The sequence below is a fragment of the Sus scrofa genome, chromosome 15, assembly GCF_000003025.6.
Source record: "Sus scrofa isolate TJ Tabasco breed Duroc chromosome 15, Sscrofa11.1, whole genome shotgun sequence".
Classification (NCBI taxonomy): Eukaryota; Metazoa; Chordata; class Mammalia; order Artiodactyla; family Suidae; genus Sus; species Sus scrofa.
In genome coordinates this window covers 27243003-27263648 of record NC_010457.5, presented here as the reverse complement: position 1 = coordinate 27263648, position 20646 = coordinate 27243003, and the positions used below count along the sequence as shown (strand labels likewise).

The window sequence follows — 20646 nt, the reverse complement described above, 5'->3', positions numbered from 1 at the left end:
TTTCCTTCCTCCCCATCCTCCCCAGCCTCACTCCTTCCTATTTATCCTCCCAAGCTCAAGTCCAAAGGCTCCTCATGAACCCTGTTACATGCTGGCCCAAAACCTAGGCTCATCTCTCAGACACTTCATCGCAGGTGTGATGGCCCTTCCATGTCCTTTATGTGGATGCAGTACAAGCTCAGGTGGGCAAGGCCTGGCCTGCCTGTCTTCTGAGATGCATCCTTGACTCGACCAAGGCTGGACCACAGGAACAGCTACATAAGTACCTGTTGAACCAACAATGCAAGAATGAAGAAGGCTTCATGTGGCCCCCTCTTCTCCCACTTGTGAATCACAGGGATGGCTTTTGCCTCCAGGCAGCTTTTCCCTGCCTCAGCTCAGAGCATGCCAGTCAGTGCTGGTAATTTTCAGACAAATCAAATTAGAAATGGTTGTACTCATTTGGAAAATCAAGACCTGGCTTTGAAATCTTTCTCCACAACTTTGATTGAATCAAGATCACTTTCCCTAGCTCATACAAGCCTGATTGGCTTTGTTGGACGTCTCCTGATTGAAATGCAGCCTTGCATGGCTAGCTCTATTTTTGATTTACCAGGGTGTTGTGATGTCTGGATGAGATTAAAAACAAAACAAACACCCACCATGAAAAGGCTTTTGAAATAACACCTCAGCATGGTAACCCTTGGAAATGGCCTCGTTAAGAACTTTTGAAATCAGTCAGGGTGAGCAGATCTTCAAGCTAGGTTGGCTATAGTCCCTTGAGATCCTCAAAATTGGTTTTATGGTATAGCAGGGCAGCCATACCTGACTTAGCATCTCTTCTCAGGACCTAAGGAAGGGGATGGGCCAGGACTCTGCTGTGACCATGTTTGAGGAGTCACAGTGGGAGCAGACTGGTTACCTACCCACCACCTCACTCACTCTAACTTTCCCCTCAGTCCTCAGACTTGATTCAGATACATCCTGCCTTTAGTCAAAGTCTGTTCATTGCCTGCCTCCATCTATGGCCTCAGGCCTTTTCCACAAAGAATGTTCACTCCTTAAATTCTCCCCCTCCTTTTCTACAAGAGCAGACAGGGGGCGGTTTCCAATGAAAGATAGATGGGTGCCCTAAGTACCTCAGAAACTGGGTACCAGATCTGGCAGATTGATTCCTATTCATGCCACTCTTCCACCACCCCATCCCACGTCAGAGGCACAGGGAGAGGTGGGCTCCTCCCTGCTGGGGCAGTGAGCTGCTACTGGGCTTACAGGTGCCTGGAGGCTGTGGGCTGCCTGGAGGCACAGGACCATGGAGCAGCTCTCCTCCAGGCCCCTAGGGAGCCAGTCAGTCTGTCTGCCAAGTCCAAGGCCATAGCCTCCCAACTGCAAACATCCCATTGCACATCCTGGTGGCCAGCATGTCCCCAGGGCTCAGCTTCTCTCTTATCCTTGTCTTAATCTTCCTGGGTAACTCAAGCCCAAACCAGGGTCTTGTGCTGAGCTGATGAGCAATGGTTGGTGGGTGAGAAGAAGTCCCAGGAGAAGAGAGTAAGGATGCTGTGGCAAATGACCACGTTGCGAATGAATTAGAGGCCGTCAACCTTGCCTGCTCCTCACACGCCTTTTATCTCTTGCATTTCTTGATTATAATTTAAAGCTCAGCAGAGGATAACTGGTGCCATATGCAAATCAGCTAACTGGCTTGAATCACTGTCATAGTCAGGAATAGATATATTTTTGCGGTGAAATTAGACCAGAAGGGACATGCTTGTCCAACCAAGATGACTAGACAAAGATGGTGCCTATCATCACTGGCCAAAGTTTGTCTAGGGGAAATGCCTGCAAATGAGAAATATCTATGGGCAAGACATCAATGATTGGCCCCTTTAGCCATAATGGACTATGCATCCAACACAAGATCAGCAAGTAAGTAATAGTTTTGAAAGAGACTGGCCTCTTGGCATAGAGAGAAGGTAAAGGCAACCCCGAATAGGCATTTAGGAACAGTCTGCATTGGCTGCTAAGATCTACAGTTTGTCATGTACATCCACGGCCCCAACCAAAATAAACAAAGGAGTATGTTCAATCATAAAGCTGTGAAATTGGCACTGATTAAGCCATCTGTTAATGTCTTTCTTCTCAGTCCTGCTGGTTCCTTGTTTTATTTAGCCTAGCCAATTATGACATTTTTGCCTTTACACTCTGAGATATGGTTAAAATACCGGGTGTCTCCAGTGAACAAGTGGTGATGGATTCCATGTTTAGGGAGATTAGACAAACACAGAGACCATTAGATCACTGTGTAATGCATTTTTGTCTGTTCTACTTACCATACACCCACATTTAGGCTGTGATGGGTTTCCCAGCATTGTGTCCATAAGCAGAACAGCATCTGCTGAAGTTGGTCCCCTTACAAAAGATAAGTGCTTCTTGTGACCATTTACCTGATTCATCCTATTGTCACATAACAAAGATTTAAATGGTAGTAAGTTCTCTCTCTCAGATGCTCCTCACCCAGGAGTCACTGAGAGTCCCCAGTAATTATGCTATTACTCTAAGATCTCCTTGTTGATGGGCACTCCACTGTGGAGGACAGATTTTAGTTTGATGGCTTTTACTGGCTTTCAGTCAAGCATTTGACAATCTTCTGATCTGGTGGCAGAATGACCTGGAGACAGCTGGGGGAAAACTGCAGCTCAGAACCTGTGTTCTCTCTCATTGTTTTCCTCTGAGTTTCCTTGCACAGCCCTTGGACCAGCACCCAGTGATGTTATTTAACATATAATCTCTCCCATTTTATTACCTCTCAGAACCGATACAGTTCAGCATTATTGTAGAATTCTCTTTGTAAAGTATTTTAGGGTGTTGTTCCTAGCGAGGGGTGCAGGAGGAGGAAGAGTCTGTTGATTGACTGTTATTCCCTGGTAAACATTTTTTAAAATTTTATTATTCTTTATTAAAGTATAGTTGATTTACAACATTGTGCCAATTTCTGCTGTACAGCATAGTGACCCAGTCAAACATATGTATACATTCTTTTTCTCATAATATCTTCTATCACTGTCTATCCGAGGAGATTGGATATAGTTCCCTGTGCTGTACAGCAGGACCTTATTGTCTATACATTCTAAATGGAATAGTTTGCATCTGCTAACCCCAAACTCCCCGTCCCTCCCACTTCCTCCCCCTCCCCCTTCGCAACAAGTCTGTTTTCTGTGTCCATAAGAATGTTTCTGTTGTGTAGACAGGTTCATTTGTGCCATATTTAAGATTACATATATGTCATAACATGTTTTTTTCTTTAATGGAGCTTCTTTTTAAAAAATATGGACCAGTATCATCTTCTGCTTACTTGCTTTTAAAAATACATAATTATCTATGGAGATTCTTGCTGTCTCCTTGTAGTTAGAAAGGAAGTGGGAGGGAAAGTGCCTTATGCCTTGAATCATGAGTTTAAAAAGGTCTTTGAAAATGCAAGTACTTGGTTACCCTTCTCACACCAACATTGGAGATGGCTCTGATGATGCCTGTCCCCCTCCCAGAAGAATATAAATGATAGAATATGGGTTTTCAGTCTCAGATACCCCAGGAATGAGGGTCTTGGTGGAACCTTAGAACCAGCCAGTCCAGTAACCTCAGGTTGTAAAGAGGAAACTCAGATTATAGAAGTGACCAGCCTCAGACACCTGAAAAAGTGGCAGAGCAGAAAACAGAAAAACGAGGAGGCAGGAACAGTGCCCACGTTCTCATTTGATCTAGAATCAGTCCTTCACCATTATTCTCCCAGCCATAGTGGCAAAACATAAGGATCAGAGAGAACATATGGTTTTCCTGGTAAATATTCATGATAAGAATCAGGTTCTGCCTAAATTGAACAATTCTGCTTTCTTCTCAGAAGGCAGAGCCAGATGCTCTATATCCAATTACAAATTTTATTTTTATGTAAAGTCGAGATGAGTATTGAAGAGGAGCTGATTGTTACAAGGGTTATGAGGCTGTGTAAGAGATGTGATGTGCATATGGTAGCATGAGCCTGGCTATATGGCTAAATGGTCCAGTGACACAAACCACTGAGAGCTGGGAGAAGGCAGCAGCTGTGAGGGTGGGGAGGGATGGACCAGGAGGAAGGTAAGGGAGGGAGGGTGTGGGTGGGTGCAGAGGATGGAAGAAGTCACTCCTGCTGAAGGAGAAAGGCAGGGAGTGTTGTTGGGGCCTGGTTGCCACGGTAACCATGCACCTGGATTGGGTGTAGGAGCTGATGGACTTCTATTGTCTGCTGGAGTCTTTGCTCCACAGTAAGCAGGGACACCAGCCAGGGCAGGTTAGGGTCACCCCAAGATGCAGAGCCATCCCTGCTCTATGAAGCTCTATGAGGGCGTCCACTTTCCTCCTGGCAAAGCAGAGGAAAGTGGGCGCCCCTTACCCCACAGGGCATCTTCTGTTAATGTTACCTGCAGGCTGTGTGTTCTGTCCTCTCTCCCCCACCTTTGCCCTCTGGGCAGAGCCCTCCGTGTGCTCTTGTCCACATCACCACTGAGCTGCTAAAGGTGTGACTCTTGTCCATCCTTTCTTGCACACAAAACGCAAGGCACATGCTCTCCCCTCCCCGCAGCCCCCAAAGGAAGCACCAAAGCAGAACAGGACCATGTAGCCTAATCCCACATCAATTCTCTCCTCCCCTTCCCTTTCTCCCTTTCTCACAGGGTCAAGGTCTAGTCCCAAGCATGGTCTCAATGCTTAACAAGTACATCCCTTCCTGCCCTTCCCACAGCATCCTGCGTGCGGTCATGCTGTTTCTGACTTTCTGCCAGATCCTTGACTCTACTCTGCCTCTGATCACAGAAGTTGTTCTCTGTCTGGGCTCAGTTAACACTTCTTCTCACTCTCCAATTAGTTACACCTGAGTGTCTGTAAAATCTCAATTCCAAGTTCACTTCTCTAAGGAGGTCTTTTGTAACCCTCCAGATTAGAATGGGCTTCCTTTGGGTAAGACCTTGTGTATGGCCTCTTTATAGCAGTTCATGACATGGAGGTTTTCCTCTGCTGTCCAAAGACAGGGCCTCCTTGGGAAGGATGAATCAATGAACAGGGATTGCTTCTTTCACTGACACAGACTTGGTTCTTGTCTTTTAGGGTCCTCACCATTCATAGGATCCCATCAGTCTCCCAGAGTCAGAGAGGGGACCATTTAGCTCCTGATAATAGTGCAAAACAAAGTGTTTTCCCATAGATACAGCAGTCTCTCTAAGACAGTCCATGAACACATCTTTAGAATTTCGAAGTTCAGTGCTCCATCCATAGCACTCAAACTCTTTTGTCCGAGAAAAGCAGTGGGGTGGGAACTTCTGTGTTTTTAGGGCTGCAGAGTAAAGGCCATGGTGAAGAAGAATGGACATGATTTGGGGTCTTCTGGATGGACTTCTGGATACCTTGTCTTTTGGAGAAGGATGGGCATGTATGAGTGTGAAAGCACAGGGCACTAAGAACTGCCATGCCAGGGACAAAGAGAGGCCCCCACTTATGGGTACAGGTCTCTGCTGTGGTTCAGAGGAGCCATCATCCTGGGAAAGGTCACCATCCAACCAGGACGCGGCCGTGTTTTCAGGAGAGGTACATCACATACCAAGGATTTAGCTTCTTCAATGAAGAGTGACCACCTTTTTGGACAGTGAAAGCCCCTTAGGCCTTTCAGGATAGGCAGGGAAAAGGGACCATGGTGATGATGCTGGTTTTCTTTCAGTCTCATCTGTAGGGCCAAGGCTGGGAGATTTATGCTAAAGATTTAACCACTGTGGCGCAAAGTGCCGTGTAACACAGGCATCCCTGAGAATCCTTTTGTTATGGCACACTTTGCACCAATTATAATCAGAATGTATACATAATGGCTCTAGACTGCAAAGGACAAAATCACATTCATGTGTTTAACTAGTAAACTCCTGCGCTTTAGCACATTGTTTTGCAGTACTGGAGAAATCTTGAATGTGTGTTGAAATCTTTAATGAATTAAGTGGAGAGAGTCTGAGGAATGGACTGTCCTTGGTGAGGATGGGATGAAAGTTGAATTAATAGATTACACTGGTATATAGAATACAGACTGTCAACTTTTGGCCAGTCTGTTTTGACACTATTCTAAAGTACATTGTCTTGGAGTTCCTGTTGTGGTGCAGTGGTTAATGAATCCAACTAGGAACCATGATGTTGCAGGTTCGATCCCTGCCCTTGCTCAGTGGGTTGGGGATCTAGCCATTGCCGTGAGTTACGGTGTAGGTCGCAGATGCGGCTTGGATCCTACATTGCTATGGCTCTGACATAGGCCTGTGGCTACAGCTCTGATTAGACCCCTAGCCTGGGAACCTCCATATGCCGTGGGAGCAGCCCTAGGAAAGGCAAAAAGACCAAAAAAAAAAATAATAATAATAATAATAATAACAATAAAATAAATAAATAAATAAATAATAAATAAAGTACATTGTCTTTTTTTTTCCCCCACAAATTTATGTTTTGTTTTTTTTTTTAATTGAAGTTTAGTTGATTTACAATGTTGAGTTAGTTTCAGGTGTACAGCAAAGTGACTCACTATACATATACATATATATTTATAGATTATTTTTCAGATGTTTTTTGTCATAGGTTATTACACAGTATTGAGCATTGTTCCCTGTGCACTATAGAATATTCTTGTTGGTTATCTGTTTTATACATAGTAGTGTATATATGTTAATCCCAACCTCCTAATTTATCCCTCTATACACTCCCCACTATAAGTTTGTTTGCCATGTCCGTGAGTCTATTTCTGTTTTGTAAATGAGTTCATTGGTATCATTTTTTAGATTCCATATATAAGTGATATCACTTGGTGTTTGTCTTTCTCTGGCTGACCTACTTCACTTAGCCTGATAACCTCTAGGTCCATCCATGTTGCTGCCAATGGCATGACTTCCCTCTTTTTCTGGCTAAGAAGTACTGTTCTCTTGCTCTTTCTAAGTCACTTGTGGGGACTCCCTCAAGTGCTGCCTGGGAACGGATTGTGGAGTCACACATGGTTATCACTGAAAATGCTTAAGTAGCCCCTGTGGATTCAAAAGTAGTACTTTTACATTTAACTAATATTTTCTTTTTCCACACTGTGGTGGACGGGAGTGAGTATGGATGCTTCCCCACACTGCAGTGTTTCTGCCAGCACCCAGCACAGCTGATGGATATAGCAGGGGTGGCTGCTCAGCAGTTGTGTGGCAAGGAGCTGAGCAGAAATACTCACTGGTGCCAGGAGAGTTGGGTCAGATTTGGTGGAGAAGCATTTCCTGTCCCTCCCGTCTCTCTCCTACTTGCCTTGAGCCTCCCCTTGGAGAACATAGCAGGTGCTCTGAAAACAGAGATGTTGTGGACACTCAGGCAGCTGCAGGGTGTCAGGGACAACAGAGGGCAGTGTGAGGGGACAAGGATTGGGGGAGGGATTGGGAGAGCATGGCCTGCAGGGACCCAGGGAAAGCAGCCAAAATCACTACATTTCCAGGTGTCCTGCCCCTGCTGAACAAAGCCTTGATCTTCATCAGAGGCCTTACCTTAACCAGGGAGAATCCCTGAGGCCTTTATTTGAAGTTCTTGCTACCAGAATTTTTCTGAGGACCTTGGAGTGTCCCCTGAGTGCCCTTCAGGGGATTCTGGGTTCCCTGGCCTGTTTCATAGGTACTGGGGCTCCTTAGATGTTCTGGGGAGCGCAGCAGCCAGGCCGGAGAAGGGAGCTCCTGACCTCCTATCATGAGTGAACTGTTCGAAGAGGATGAGAACCTCAGTCCCTCTAGACCCCACTGTCCCGAGGCCCACCCACCCATGACCGTCAAGCCAGAGAACACTCAGAAAATGGCTTGGGTGGAGCTACACATTGGATTTTTTTTTTTTTTTCTTTTTAGGGCTGCATGCATGGCAAATGGAAGTTCTCAAGCAAGGGGTCCAGTCTGAGCCACATCTGTGACCTACACCACAGCTTAGGGCAACGCCAGATCCTTAACCCACTGAGTGAGGCCAGGAATTGAATCTGCATCCTCATGGATACTAATTGGGTTCATTACCACTGAGCCATAATAGGAACTCCCTGGATTTTTATTTTTAATTAAAGTATAGTTTATTTAAAATGTGTGGTCATTTCTAATGTACAACAAAGTGCTGTGGTTTTGGAGCTCCGTTTGTGGCTCAGCAGCTAATGAACCTGACTAGGATCCATGAGGATACAGGTTTGATCCCTGGTTTCGATCAGTGGGTTAAGGATCTGGTGGTGCCATGAGCTGTGGTGTAGGTCTCAGATGTGGCTTGGCTCCCACGATGCTGTGGCTGTGGCGTAGGCCAGTGGCTACAACTCCAATTAGACCCCTAACCTGGGACCTTCCATATGCAGCAGGTGTGGCCATAAAAAGCAAGCGAGCAAACAAACAAATAGGAGGTGATTCAGTTTTATATATGTGTGTGTGTGTGTGTGTGTTTTTCCGTTGTGGTTCATTACAAGTACTGGATATAGCCCCCATGCTATAAGTAGGTTACTTGTTTATTTATTCTATATATCTAGTAGTTTGCATCTGATAACCCTTAACTCGTAATTTATCCTTTCCTCATCCTCCCTTGCTTGGCAACCACAGATCCGTTCTCTGTGTCAGTGAGCTTAAACATTGGATTTTAAGCAGTCAGGGAGGGACATTTTATGATGTCCTAAGCTTTTGCCTTCAGCCTCATCACCATCTCCCCCTTCTGCACAGCCTCAAACATTGGGTACTGCTTTACTCAGGCACTCTTACCAGACAAGGCGATACTGACCTCGGAAAAGAAAAGGGGAGGAAAAGTTACCACTCAGCTTGCCCATGAGTGCATTTGTCATTTTGCTTTCTTTAGAACACAGCCCTATCTCAAGCAATCTGCCATCAGTGGGGATATTTCATCTTGAAAGGAAATCAACCAGAAATTTAAAAATGCAAATTAAAACAGCCATAAGATATCAAAAGCAAATTGGTAGTTTTTTTTTTTTTTCTTTTTTTAAAATCAGTGGTATCCAATGCATAGGAAAAAGCTCTCAGAGATGGTGGCCAAAATCCAAGTTTTCCATGTCAGACAAACAGGTTTGTCCCCCACTGTCACTGCCAGGGAGGACTCTGGCTTTTGTTGAATTTCTTTACTTCTCCAAACCCAGTGTGTGCATCTTTAAATGGGTGCAGTGTTACAGTGCAGGATACGTGAGATCCATATATTTGCACTTAGCCTAATGCCATGCACACTGGGGCGGTATAAACTGTGGGAGATTTCTTAATGGATATCAAGGGCCTTACCCATTGCCACATTAATTAACTTCTGGGGATCTTTTATAGACAGAAGAAAACATCTAAACAGTTATAATAAATGATCAGTGTAAGAATATGCTAAAAGGGAAGTGCTTGATGAGTGAATCGTTGCAAATATACTATTGGTAGAGGTTTGCTTGGGAACTGCTGTTCGTTTTCAGAAATGCAAGACTATCACTGACAAACCTAATTGGGACTTAGGGATGTTTTTCTAGACCCTAGGGTGGTTAACTTCCCCTAGGACCAGCAGCTGCCCTAGGTACTGAACCCCACTACCTGGCCACTTTAGTGGAAAGTTCATTTCAGGCAGCCCAGGGAAGACAGGCTGTTCCCCTTTCAGAATTCTGTCTTTTTTTTTTTTTTTCTTTTGTAGAAATGGCCCCAGCTATGGGAGCAACTCTAAAAGGTGGACTTTGCCTCCTTTAGTGGCTGTGAGAGATTTACAGGAAACAAGATGAGATGTGTCTATAACTATTTACAGGAGAATATTGTGTTATGCTTATCAGTAAAAGCTTGCTGCATTGTTGTGGAAATTAGTTTAAAATCTAAAAGAGACAAATGATAGGGTGGAAAATGAGATGTTGCTGGCTATAAAAACTCCAACTTGCTTTTGTATTGTAACACCTATTCTTGATCTATACAGTATTCTAGGCTTTCTCCTTATTCATCTAGCAGAAGTGATGCCAGGACGTGGATCAGTTGGTGCATATATGCATTTCTTCATTTTCCTATAGCTTCCTCAAATAAACTGTTTTCCCCTCATTTATGCAAAAAATAATCTTCCACTTCTCTCTGGTTCTACTCCACTTGCACTTAATAGTCCCCATCTCTGGTCCTCTCATGCACTCCCACTCCCCATGTTAATAAAAATACTCTTAATACATTAAACATCTGGCCAATGTCAGTTATGGCTTCTGACTTTGCATGGGAACTGCAGCAAGCATAAAAGGCTTCTAAACTCTGCCTCTACTCATTTTTTCTTGCCTCACCTCCTTCATGGTCCCCGGCCTCCTATACCCTACTTAATTTTCAGAAATGACACATTCCCCGAGATGCGACTTTGCTAATTTCTCCTAGCCTTTGCACTCATGGTGCTATGTGCTGAAAAGTTTAGCCAGGCACTCACTCCTGTCCTCCCCACTTCCTTCCAGAAAGTATCACCTCACCTGTGAAACTGCTGCTTGTTTAGCTCTTTCTTCTCCCAGGCTCCCTGTTAGAGCTGGTGTTGGTCTCTCTTTTGGTGCCTTCTACCTTGTAACAAAATTTTCTCCTCTGTGTCTCTTTAAAATACATCCCAGGGAGTTCCCATCATGACTTAGTGGAAATGAATCTGACTAGTATCCATGAGGATGCAGGTTCAACCCCTGGCCTAGATCAGTGGGTTAAGGAGCCGGCATTGCTGTGAGTTGTGGCATAGGCCCGTGGCCACAGTTCTGATTCGCCCTCTAGTTTAGCCATCTCCATATGCTTTGGATGCAGCCCTAAAAAGACAAAGAAGAGAGACAATATCCCAGCGCTTGGCCCATAGTTGCCTTGCCCTGCATGTTATTCAATGAATGAATGTAATTGTTTTTATTTCTGATTCCCTAGAAACTTCTGATACTTCCCATCCCCCCATCCAGCCCCGGGTCTTTGATGACATTCTTTATAGATAGCACTGCAATCTGTAAAACAGGAATGGAAAACAAGCTTGTGGGTGTATCTGAACAAGGCTGACATACTGTTCCCTTTCAGATCTTGCCACTAAATGTGGAATGATCCTGAAATTAAGGTCAGCACCAGGTGCCTGTTTATATCAGCTGTCATGTTGCAGAATTTTTAAAAAATGGCTTTTATACAGTTGATTTTTCTTGTTTTCCAGGGGAATGTCACTTTCTCCTGCTCTGAACCGCAAATTGTCCCCATCACGTTTGTCAACTCCAGCAGCAGTTATTTGCTGCTGCCCGGCACCCCCCAGCTTGATGGGCTGTCTGTGAGTTTCCAGTTTCGGACATGGAACCAGGATGGTCTGCTTCTGTCCACGATGCTGTCCGAGGGCTCAGGCACTCTACTGCTGAGTTTGGAGGGTGGACGCCTGAGACTCGTGATTCAGAAGATGACAGAACGTGCAGCTGAAATCCTCACAGGTACTGTCCACTGACAGCCTCCAGCCCGGTTTCTTCTTCATCCACGCCAATACAGGTTTGAGATTCTGACCAGAACATACTCTCTCCGGCCCCCAGGGATGTGGGATAACCTGGTCTTCACAAGTTTACTCTCGGGTTGAAGAGGCAGTGTTTTCTTTTCTTATTAGAAAACAAGCAAACAAACAAGCAAAACACCAACTTCAGGGAGTTCCATTCTTGGCACAGCAGAAACAAATGTGACTAGGAAACATGAGGTTGCAGGTTCGATCCCTGGCCTCGCTCAGGGGTTGCTGTGAGCTGTGGTGTGGGTTGCAGACTCAGCTCGGATCCCTCGTTGCTGTGGCTCTGGCATAGGCCAGAGGCTGCAGCTCTGATAGCCCCCTAGTCTGGGAACCTCCATATGCCGCATGTGCGGCCCTAAAAAGACAAAAGATAAACAAAACAAAACAAAATAAAAAAAACCAACACTGACTTCAGATTCAGCTGTTGAACCTTTGACACATCCCCTGATCCCCTTGTTCCTCAGCTTTCCCATCTGAGAGGTAGGGATGAGAATTCCTGTCTAATACCATGTAGCATGGTGTAGATTACTCACAGAGCACCTTGCTAGGTCTCTACAGACCCGGCATATTGACGTGGAATCTCCCCCATGTTCGTTTGAGAATGGTGCTGTTTTCCACTTTATAGATGAAGAAGTGAAGCTAAACAACTTCCAAAAATCACTTGGTGATAAATGACATAGCTACGATTTCATCCTGAATTTGTCTGCCTTCAGAGTGTGTAGTTTCTCTGTACACCGCACCACCCTGGGACTTTTTACCGCCACTGAATTCCATTTCAAGTAAATTTAGTGAGTGGTTAAAAATATTTTTCAAAAATTCATTTTAAGATATTGAGTAAATACCACTACATATGGCATCTTAGTATGGCAGAACTTTTTAAAATGGTCCTCAAAAACTGAATGTTGGGAAGCACTCCATCTTATGGCAGTATAATAAAGATCCTAACGTGTGGCAAAATGGGACAGATACCCAATCCATTTCCTGGCCCTTCTATCTGCCATTCTTTCAACATTGAGAGGTGGAACTTTTTCCCTCCTCCTCTATTTGTTATCTTACTGGTGTCGCCCATCTTTTGGGAAGCAGTGTGTTCACTTAGTTTCAAGCACTTCCTGAGATCAGGCCCCATGCAGGCCTTGGACTTGGGACTAAGGCAAACTGCTACCTCAAGGAATCCTCTGAGAAGTCTTCTTGGCTCCACTGTCTGAATCAACCCCTCTTCTCTGCACTCCAGGCTAGTATCCATCCTGGGCTTCACGACACTGCATCTTTCTTTCTTTCTTTTTTTTTTTTTTCTTTTTTTTTGTCTTTTTGCCTTTTCTAGGGCCGCTCTCACAGTATATGGAGGTTCCCAGGCTAGGGGTCTAATCGGAGCTGTAGCTGCTGCCCTTCGCCAGAGCCATAGCAACACCAGATTGGGGCCGTGTCTGCGACTTACACCACAGTTCATGGCAATGCTGGATCCTTGATCCACTGAGCAAGGCCAGGGTGCGAACCTGCAACCTCACAGTTCCTAGTTGGATTCGTTAACCACTGAGCCACGATGGGAACTCCCCACTGCATCTTTCTTTAATCTAAATGTCTTTCTTCCCCCACTGGACTGTTGAGTTTTGTTATCCAAATAAATGAGAGAAAATTGAGCTAAGTAGTAAAGGATATGACTTAATAGTCAAGGTCAGGCCAGATTCTGGGAAAGCTTCAGAGGTCAGTGGGTGAACCCAAAAGCCTATTGAATCCCTGGAAATAACCAAATGGCCTGGGCCTGTGAGTCAGACAGGCAGCTTCCAAAAGCATCTCTTACCCTTTCTAGTCTATGGCCCTAGATGAACTTCTTAGCTTAGTTTTCCATGTAAGTGAGAGTGTAACAGCTAACCTCAGCTGCATAACAAATGATGCCAAAATGTAGTGGCTAGAAACAACAGCATTATGTCTCAGTTTCTGAGAGTCAGGAATCCAAGGGGCTTTGACTAGGTGACTGTGGCTACAGTCAAGTTGTTGGCAGGGGGACAATGATCTCAAGTTTCAACCAGGGTTAACCACATCTCAGGCTAACATGGCCCTTGGAAGACCTCAGAAGGTCCATGTCCAAGGCTATCCCCACTGCCTCTGCAGAAGTTGGCCTCATGAAAGGGCAGTGCACTTATCAGAGGGAGTGACCCTGGAAGGGGTGAGAAGGTGCACGCAGAACAAAAGTCATGACTGTTGTATAATCTGACACCAGAAGGGATCCCATCACTTTCATCTTCTGTGTATTGGCAACAAGAGGAGAAGTGGAGCCCTTGCTCGAGCCCAGGGGAGTCCGATTTAGATATTAGGAGCCATGGGTTATTGGGGACCATCTTCCTCCCTGCTATAACAGGAGATGTAGACAAATTCTTATATCACAAGACTCATGGTGATTAAATGAGGTAGTGAATCTGAGTGCTTTAGCATAGTGTTGAGAAGCTATTTAGCAATTTTTTTAAATTTATTTTTTTATTAAAGTATAGTTGATTTACCATGTTGTGCCAATTTCTGCTGTATAGAAAATTACCCAGCCAACATACATGTACATTCTTTTTTCATACTATCTTCCATATGTTCTATCCCAAGAGACTAGATATAGTTCCCTGTGCTATATACAATAAGACCTCATGGCTTATCCATTCTAAAGGGAATAGTTTGCAAATTTCTTTTTCTTCCAAACTTATACTGACTGACTCAGGCTCTGGTGAAAAGGGGCCTGACTCCACAGAGTCATAAAAGCTGAATGAATTTGTGTAGTTGTGGGGCTTTTATAAAATTTATAAGATTTCCAGTAATGGGGGAGAGTTAATCACTTGGAAACGTAACATTTTTCATGTGCAGAGTTATAAAAGTTAAACTTGATCATCCTTATTTGAAGAAGAAAAATGTGAGCTGGTACTGGGCTGTTCCTCTCTAATCGGCGAGTTGTCTGAGTACAGAGACTTGTCAGCCTCGGGTCAGAAATGAAGTTTTAATAAAGTACAGGCCCCAGTGGCTCTTTGCTGCAAAGCATCCAGGTGTTACCTGTATTATTAAGCACATTTCAGTCGATTAAAATGTGTTTATGACTGAGGGAGAGGCTGGTAAAAGCTGCCGCATGACCCAGCTACAGAGGGAGAGAAAGCCATCAGTTACCTCACTCATGCCTCACAAAATATCAAAAAGTAAAGAAAGATTCCAAAATCTGCTGACCTCTGTCTCAGAAAACTCTTGCTTGGTTTGTTCCCCAAGAAGAATTTCCTGAATTTTGGAAAATGAGAACTTCTTTATTTTTCTTTGAAATGAAGCAAAGCTTTGTGTTTGCTGGCATTTTTTTAACCCTGGGGGTAGTAGGGGAGTGGGGGAGTAGAGGGAGAAGACAGCTCCACAGACAAATGAAAAAAAATCAAAGAACAAAAGCAGTTTTCTCTTCCTGTATATTTCTAAGGAAACTTATTTTCTAAGTACTTGAGATCATCTTGGCGTAATAAGGGATGAGGACTCTCACACGAGAAATTCGAAAATAGTGACCATTGCTCTAGTAATTTTTCAGGGCCCCTGATGTGACCCTTCACGCGTGATACCTCACAGAAAATAGAAGACATCACCACATTTTATTATTTGAACAGAGAATCCATCCAGATATTTAAGGAGTTACGTAAGAGTAGTTCATGTGTCCCTACCGTCCTAGGTCTAAAAGATGAACCCCTAGAAAGGGCAGCACATGGATGTTGCCACAGTCACTCCTGTTCCCAGAGCTTTGTACAGCGTGCTTAGCTTTTTTTTTCGTAGTGTTGGTGGTGGGGTCCTTCTCCATTTTGCCTTAGAGATGAGGAAGAGAAGTGTAAACTAAATCATCCTCAAAATAGAAAGCATCTGAATTCAGTTGTTCTGAGGGAAGAAGTTTCAGGAAGATGAAGGACAGCAGTGGAATCCCTGACTTGTATTTTTTTTTTTTTCTATTTTTGTCATCTCCTTTCTTGAAAGCTTTGTGCATGTGGATATGAGGGAGAGTCAAGGGAGTTATGTCACTGGAAGTGCCATAAAGTTGGAATTCACAGTCACTGAGGATCTCTTGCAGGTCATGTATTGCGCGTATACAACTAGACATATACAACTAGAAGGGAAAAAAAAAAAAAAAAGGAACTCATGAGACATGGAGTAGTTCTGATTTTACCAACATCCATAAGAGGAAACCAAGAGTCAGAAATTAAGTTGAAGTGACCAAGGGGGTGGATATCCATGCTCAGGCCTTTCCTCTGCATCCCCAAGTCCAAGGTCTCTACACTGTATCTTGCTTCCCCCATATGCATGCCTTATATGTCCCATTATTTAAATAATTCAAATGCAAAGCAACTCTGCTTTAGATGTAAGAGGAAATGTACAATAGGCTATTAAGGAAAGTAGGTGATTTAGAATCTAAAGTTGGGTTTTCCCACAAAGTTTTAATGGTGGCCCCATCAACAGACAGATTAAAGGGTTGGGTGGGGTTGACAAGGGATGGTCTATTCATTGTCTTTGTAGATTTCTGCTTTAAGTAGCATTGCCTGTGTAATATTATAAAGTAAATTATGCATATCTTTATATTAACACACATTAGTATTCATTTGAATATATGTGGCATACTTTCCTTAGACTTTTTAAAATGTTCAGTACCAATTCCTTAGTAATCCAGGAAAGGTACTAAGAGTCTAGCTCTTCCGGAGACTTTGCTGTGTAACACACAGCCTTTCCCATATTCTCCTTGCCCCTGTGCCCCAAACTCCACCTGGAAGTCTGGGTGCTGCAGGGTAGGGAGAAGACTTTCCAGGGCTCCTGGCCACCTTATCCTTTCAGGAATCAGAACAGCCATTTGCGCAAATATCACACAAACTGTCTTACATAATCAGACAAACCCCTGCATTTCCTCTTTTATGCATTTCAAACTCTAGTTTCTCACTGTGGCGGAATGCAAGTTCATATGCTTGATGCACAGTGAGGCCAAACAGTACTGAAATGTTTGAGTTTTGGAGTAGAGAAAAGTTTACTGCAGCACATTGTAAGGAGACTGGTGACTCCACAACCCCCACACCCCAAACTCCCTGAAGGGTTCCTGCAGAGCATTTTTATAGGCCAGGTGAGGGAGGGGCGTGGTTGGTTGTTGCAAACTTCTTGGGGTAGGAATCCTTTGTTCTGGCATCTGTCCATGTAGATCAGGCCAAGGTGTTCCTATAAGTCTCCAACAAGACACATTTTATTCTATGGTCCTACAACTTTTTCTCTCTCTATGAATGGACACTGAAAGGTCAGAGCCTTAAGAATGGGCAATCCTGTATATTTCAGGCTCTAGGCAACATTCTTTTATAAGAGGTGCAGAGCCAGTATGACTAAGCACAGGAAAAGGAACAAATGTAATAAGGAGTCAATTTATTCTTTCCTATTACATCACCACTTATCCTGAGGTTCTGTGTATCTTGGGGACCATTCTCTCTCCTTCAAGTCCACACCTGCTCTTTGAACAATTGATAGCTTGTTCTGTTTTTTATTTCTATTTTTAAAAACTTTATTACTCAATAAATTTATTGCATTTATAGTTGTACAATGATCATCACAATCCAATTTTATAGGATTTCCATTCCACACCCCCAGTGCATCACCCCACCCCCCAAACTGTCTCCTTTGGAAACATTAAGTTTTTCAAAGTCTGTGAGTCAGTATCTATTCTGCAAAGAAGTTCATTGTGTCCTTTTTCAGATTCCACATGTCTGTGATATCATTTGATGTTGGTGTCTCATTGTCTGACTGACTTCAATTAGCATGATAATTTCTAAATAAAGGAAACCTCTGCCATGTTTAAAGACACTTTAAATGGTGGTTCTTAGAATGGAGCTTGTTGTTGTCCAAAGTAGCCTGGATGACTAGGAAGACAGGAACCTGTAGAAAAGTAAAGGAGACCAACTGGTTAGTTCCTTTGGAAAATCAAGGCAGAGTGTTTTGAATTTCAATTGAAACGTTAGGTAATCTGAAAAAAACCTGGCACCACGATAGTTATTTTGCAAGTGACCTGACATTTCAGTGTAGATTTTATTTTTCTGATGGGAGAAGGCTGCAAAATGAGAATAGGAAGAAAGACATCTGGGGGCTTCAGTCATGAAAATTTGAAGTCTTTTTTTTTTTTTTTTTTTTCTCAAAATGCCACTGAAAAGCCAGTCTAGGCAAAGAGCTTTAACACAAGCCTTAGCGTCCAGGATTCCAGCCTCGCTGTGCTCTACATCGAAGCAAAGTGAGAGACTATTATAACACATTTCCTTTTGTAGCTAAAGGAGAGAGTTGGTCTAGAATTACTCAAGTGCCTTCTACACCTTTAAATTAGCTCCTGAGGGAAAACAGTCAATCAACCCTGTTCCTTATTATCTTCAAGGAAATCATCAACCCCAGAGCCTTCCTTTGAAAAGGGGGTAAGTGGCTTTACTTAGGTGAATTCAGGCTCTGACCCCTGCCAGAGGTCATGTTTCTTACCTCCCCAAACTGTGATGCAGTTTGTGGAGGAAGAATGGTAAACTTGGCCTCTTTCATACAATCATTTTTGTGAATGAGATGCTTGGATGTCCCAGAAAGTTCCTGATGTTATTCTCAGTGATTCATGTAGAGTTAGATGCCAAGGATCCCAGTGTGTGAAGTTGTGTTTTTTCTTTTGCTTTGTTTTGTTTGCAAGCTTCTTTCTTTCTTTATTTTTTATTTTTGGTGGCATCTGTGTCATGTGGAAGTTCCTGGGTCAGGGATTGAACCTGCACCACAGCAGCAACCTGAGTCCCAGCAGTGAAAGTGCTGGATCCTTAACCCCCTGAGCCACCAGGGAACTCTTTGCAAGCTTCTTTAAATCATACTTGAACATTTTGTGTGTGTGTGTGTTGGTAAGGGAGTTATCAGAATATACCGGACCTTCAAATCATGTTAACAGAACAGTTGTAGGATATTGGAGCTATTGCCAGTGGAGAGAAAACAAGACAGAACCATGATCAGGGTCTTTTCATATGGGACAAACTTTCTCATAGATGAGGATTATTATATGTTTGTGTCACTGCAGAAAGTAGAACAAGCACATTGAGAGCAAAGTGGCAGACAGACCATCTAATGGTTTTTCACTAGACAACATCCTATCTAGCTGCACAGTCTATTGCTTTGACATCCCTAGAGGCAATCCCAGGCTCAGAGCAGGATTTTCAGGAGGAAGGAATGAGCCTCAGCACAGCTGAGCAGAACCCAGAAGATGGAGGAGAGCACCTTCACACTGATATGCCATATGATATCACTTATAAATATGCGGAATCTAAACACATGATACACAGAATTCCTGCTGTGGTACAGTGGGATTGGTGGCATCTCTGCAGTGCTAGGATGCAGGTTCAGTCCATGGCTGGGGAATTCCATATGCCATGGGGCAGCCAAAAAAGAAAAAAACATTTAAAAATTTTAAAAAACTAAAGAGATGATACAAATGATCTTATTTACAAAAATGGAAACACACTCACAGACATAGAAAACAATCTTATGGTTATCAAAGGGGAGGAGGGATATATTGGGAGATTGGGATTAACATATTCATATTACTGTGTATTTTACTGAAGTATAGTTGATTTATAAGGTGTGGGCAGGGTGGTTTCTTCTGAGGGCCTCTCTCTCGGTTTGTAGAGGGCCGTCTTCTCCCTGTGTCTTCCCATAGTTTTCTCTCTGTGCCCATCTTTGTCCTAATATCCTCTTCCTATAATGACACCAGTCATATTGGATATGGGCGGACTTCATTTTACCTCCATTACCTCTTTAAGAGTCTTATCTCTAAATGCAGACACATTCTCAGGTATGGTAGGACTTCAATATATGGATTTTGGGGGACACAGTTCAGCCCTTAAGAATGTGTATTATTAGAAACAGAGAACAGACTCGTGGTTGCCAAAGGGGTGAGGGAGGGATGGATTGGGAGTTTGGGATGAGCCGACGCAAACTTTTGTGTATAGAATGGATAAACAACAAGGTCCTATTGTATAGCACAGAGCATTATATACTCAGTATTCCATGATAAACATAATGGAAAAGAATCTGAAAAAGAATATATATATAAATGTTATATATATATATAAAACACTCCATTAATGTTATACAGTAGAAATACAACATTGTAAATCAACTATACATCAATACAATAAATTATGAAAAAGAATTATTCATATGTCCATATAATTGATTGTTCACTGTTCTTGTCACCACTAGAATGTAAAGATTCATGGGGACAAGAACACCAGAGCCTGCCTTGCTCACCACTGTCTGCCCAAGGCCTAGTGTAACACCTTGCTTATAACAGGCCCCCCCAAAACTGTTTGCCATGTGTATAAGCAAGCGTCTTAATAAACAAACTAGTAGAATTGACCTCCAGAACATTTCAGAAGGATATCATTTTAACAGTGAAAGAGAGTTAACAGTTATTTTTGACCAATACTCATAACAATTTTGCGATGCAGAGTGTGTCAAACCCAGAATTGTGTTCAGCTGTGGGGAAGGACCAGTTAGATAAAGGCCAGTGGGGCTCCCAGAGGTCGGGAGATTGAAGGGGGAGCTATGACAGGACGAGTGAAATGCTTGCACCCTTAATACTTGTGGTCAGATGGTTTTTGTCTGCAGCCCTGCAATTAACAGAGGTGCTCCCCAGATATGGCCCTTTTCCATATAATCCACGTGTATCTCGCTACCATCTGCCCAGACTTCGTGAACCTCATCCTCAGTTTCAATTAAGTTGTCATCAGTGCCTTTGTGTTTTAGCTGCGATGATGTGGATGAGAAAATCCCATCGGTGAGGGCCAGCAAATAGCCATGGGGCCATGACGGCCACAAGAAGATCTGTGAGCACAGAGTTCAGGTGCAGAAGACAGAAATAGCATGAGGCCTTCCACTTGATGGGAACAGAGAGATGCCCTTGCCTGAGTGTCAAGATAACAGGCAAAGCGTAGGCATGTTTACTGCAGGAGTGATCTCAGGCACCTGTGGCTTTTCCAGGCCTGGGTAATGATGTTGGAGGCATTTTCTTAACTTTTTCTTGTTTTCCTAACTACTCAAAGGAGAAACAGAGGGAGTTATATTTGTCTTATAGAAAATAATCTAATAGCCAAAACCACTGTAATTTCCTTTGCTCTTTCAATT

At 43.4% G+C, this 20646-nt stretch overlaps 1 protein-coding gene across 1 annotated transcript in view; it reads left to right on the top strand.

Annotated features, from left to right (window-relative positions):
- The window catches only part of CNTNAP5 (contactin associated protein like 5), an 865036-nt gene that overhangs the window by 476692 nt on the left and 367698 nt on the right, over positions 1-20646 (top strand). Inside the window, 1 exon segment of the mRNA XM_021075830.1 lies at positions 11167-11431. Within this exon segment, the coding sequence (XP_020931489.1) occupies positions 11167-11431 (265 nt within the window).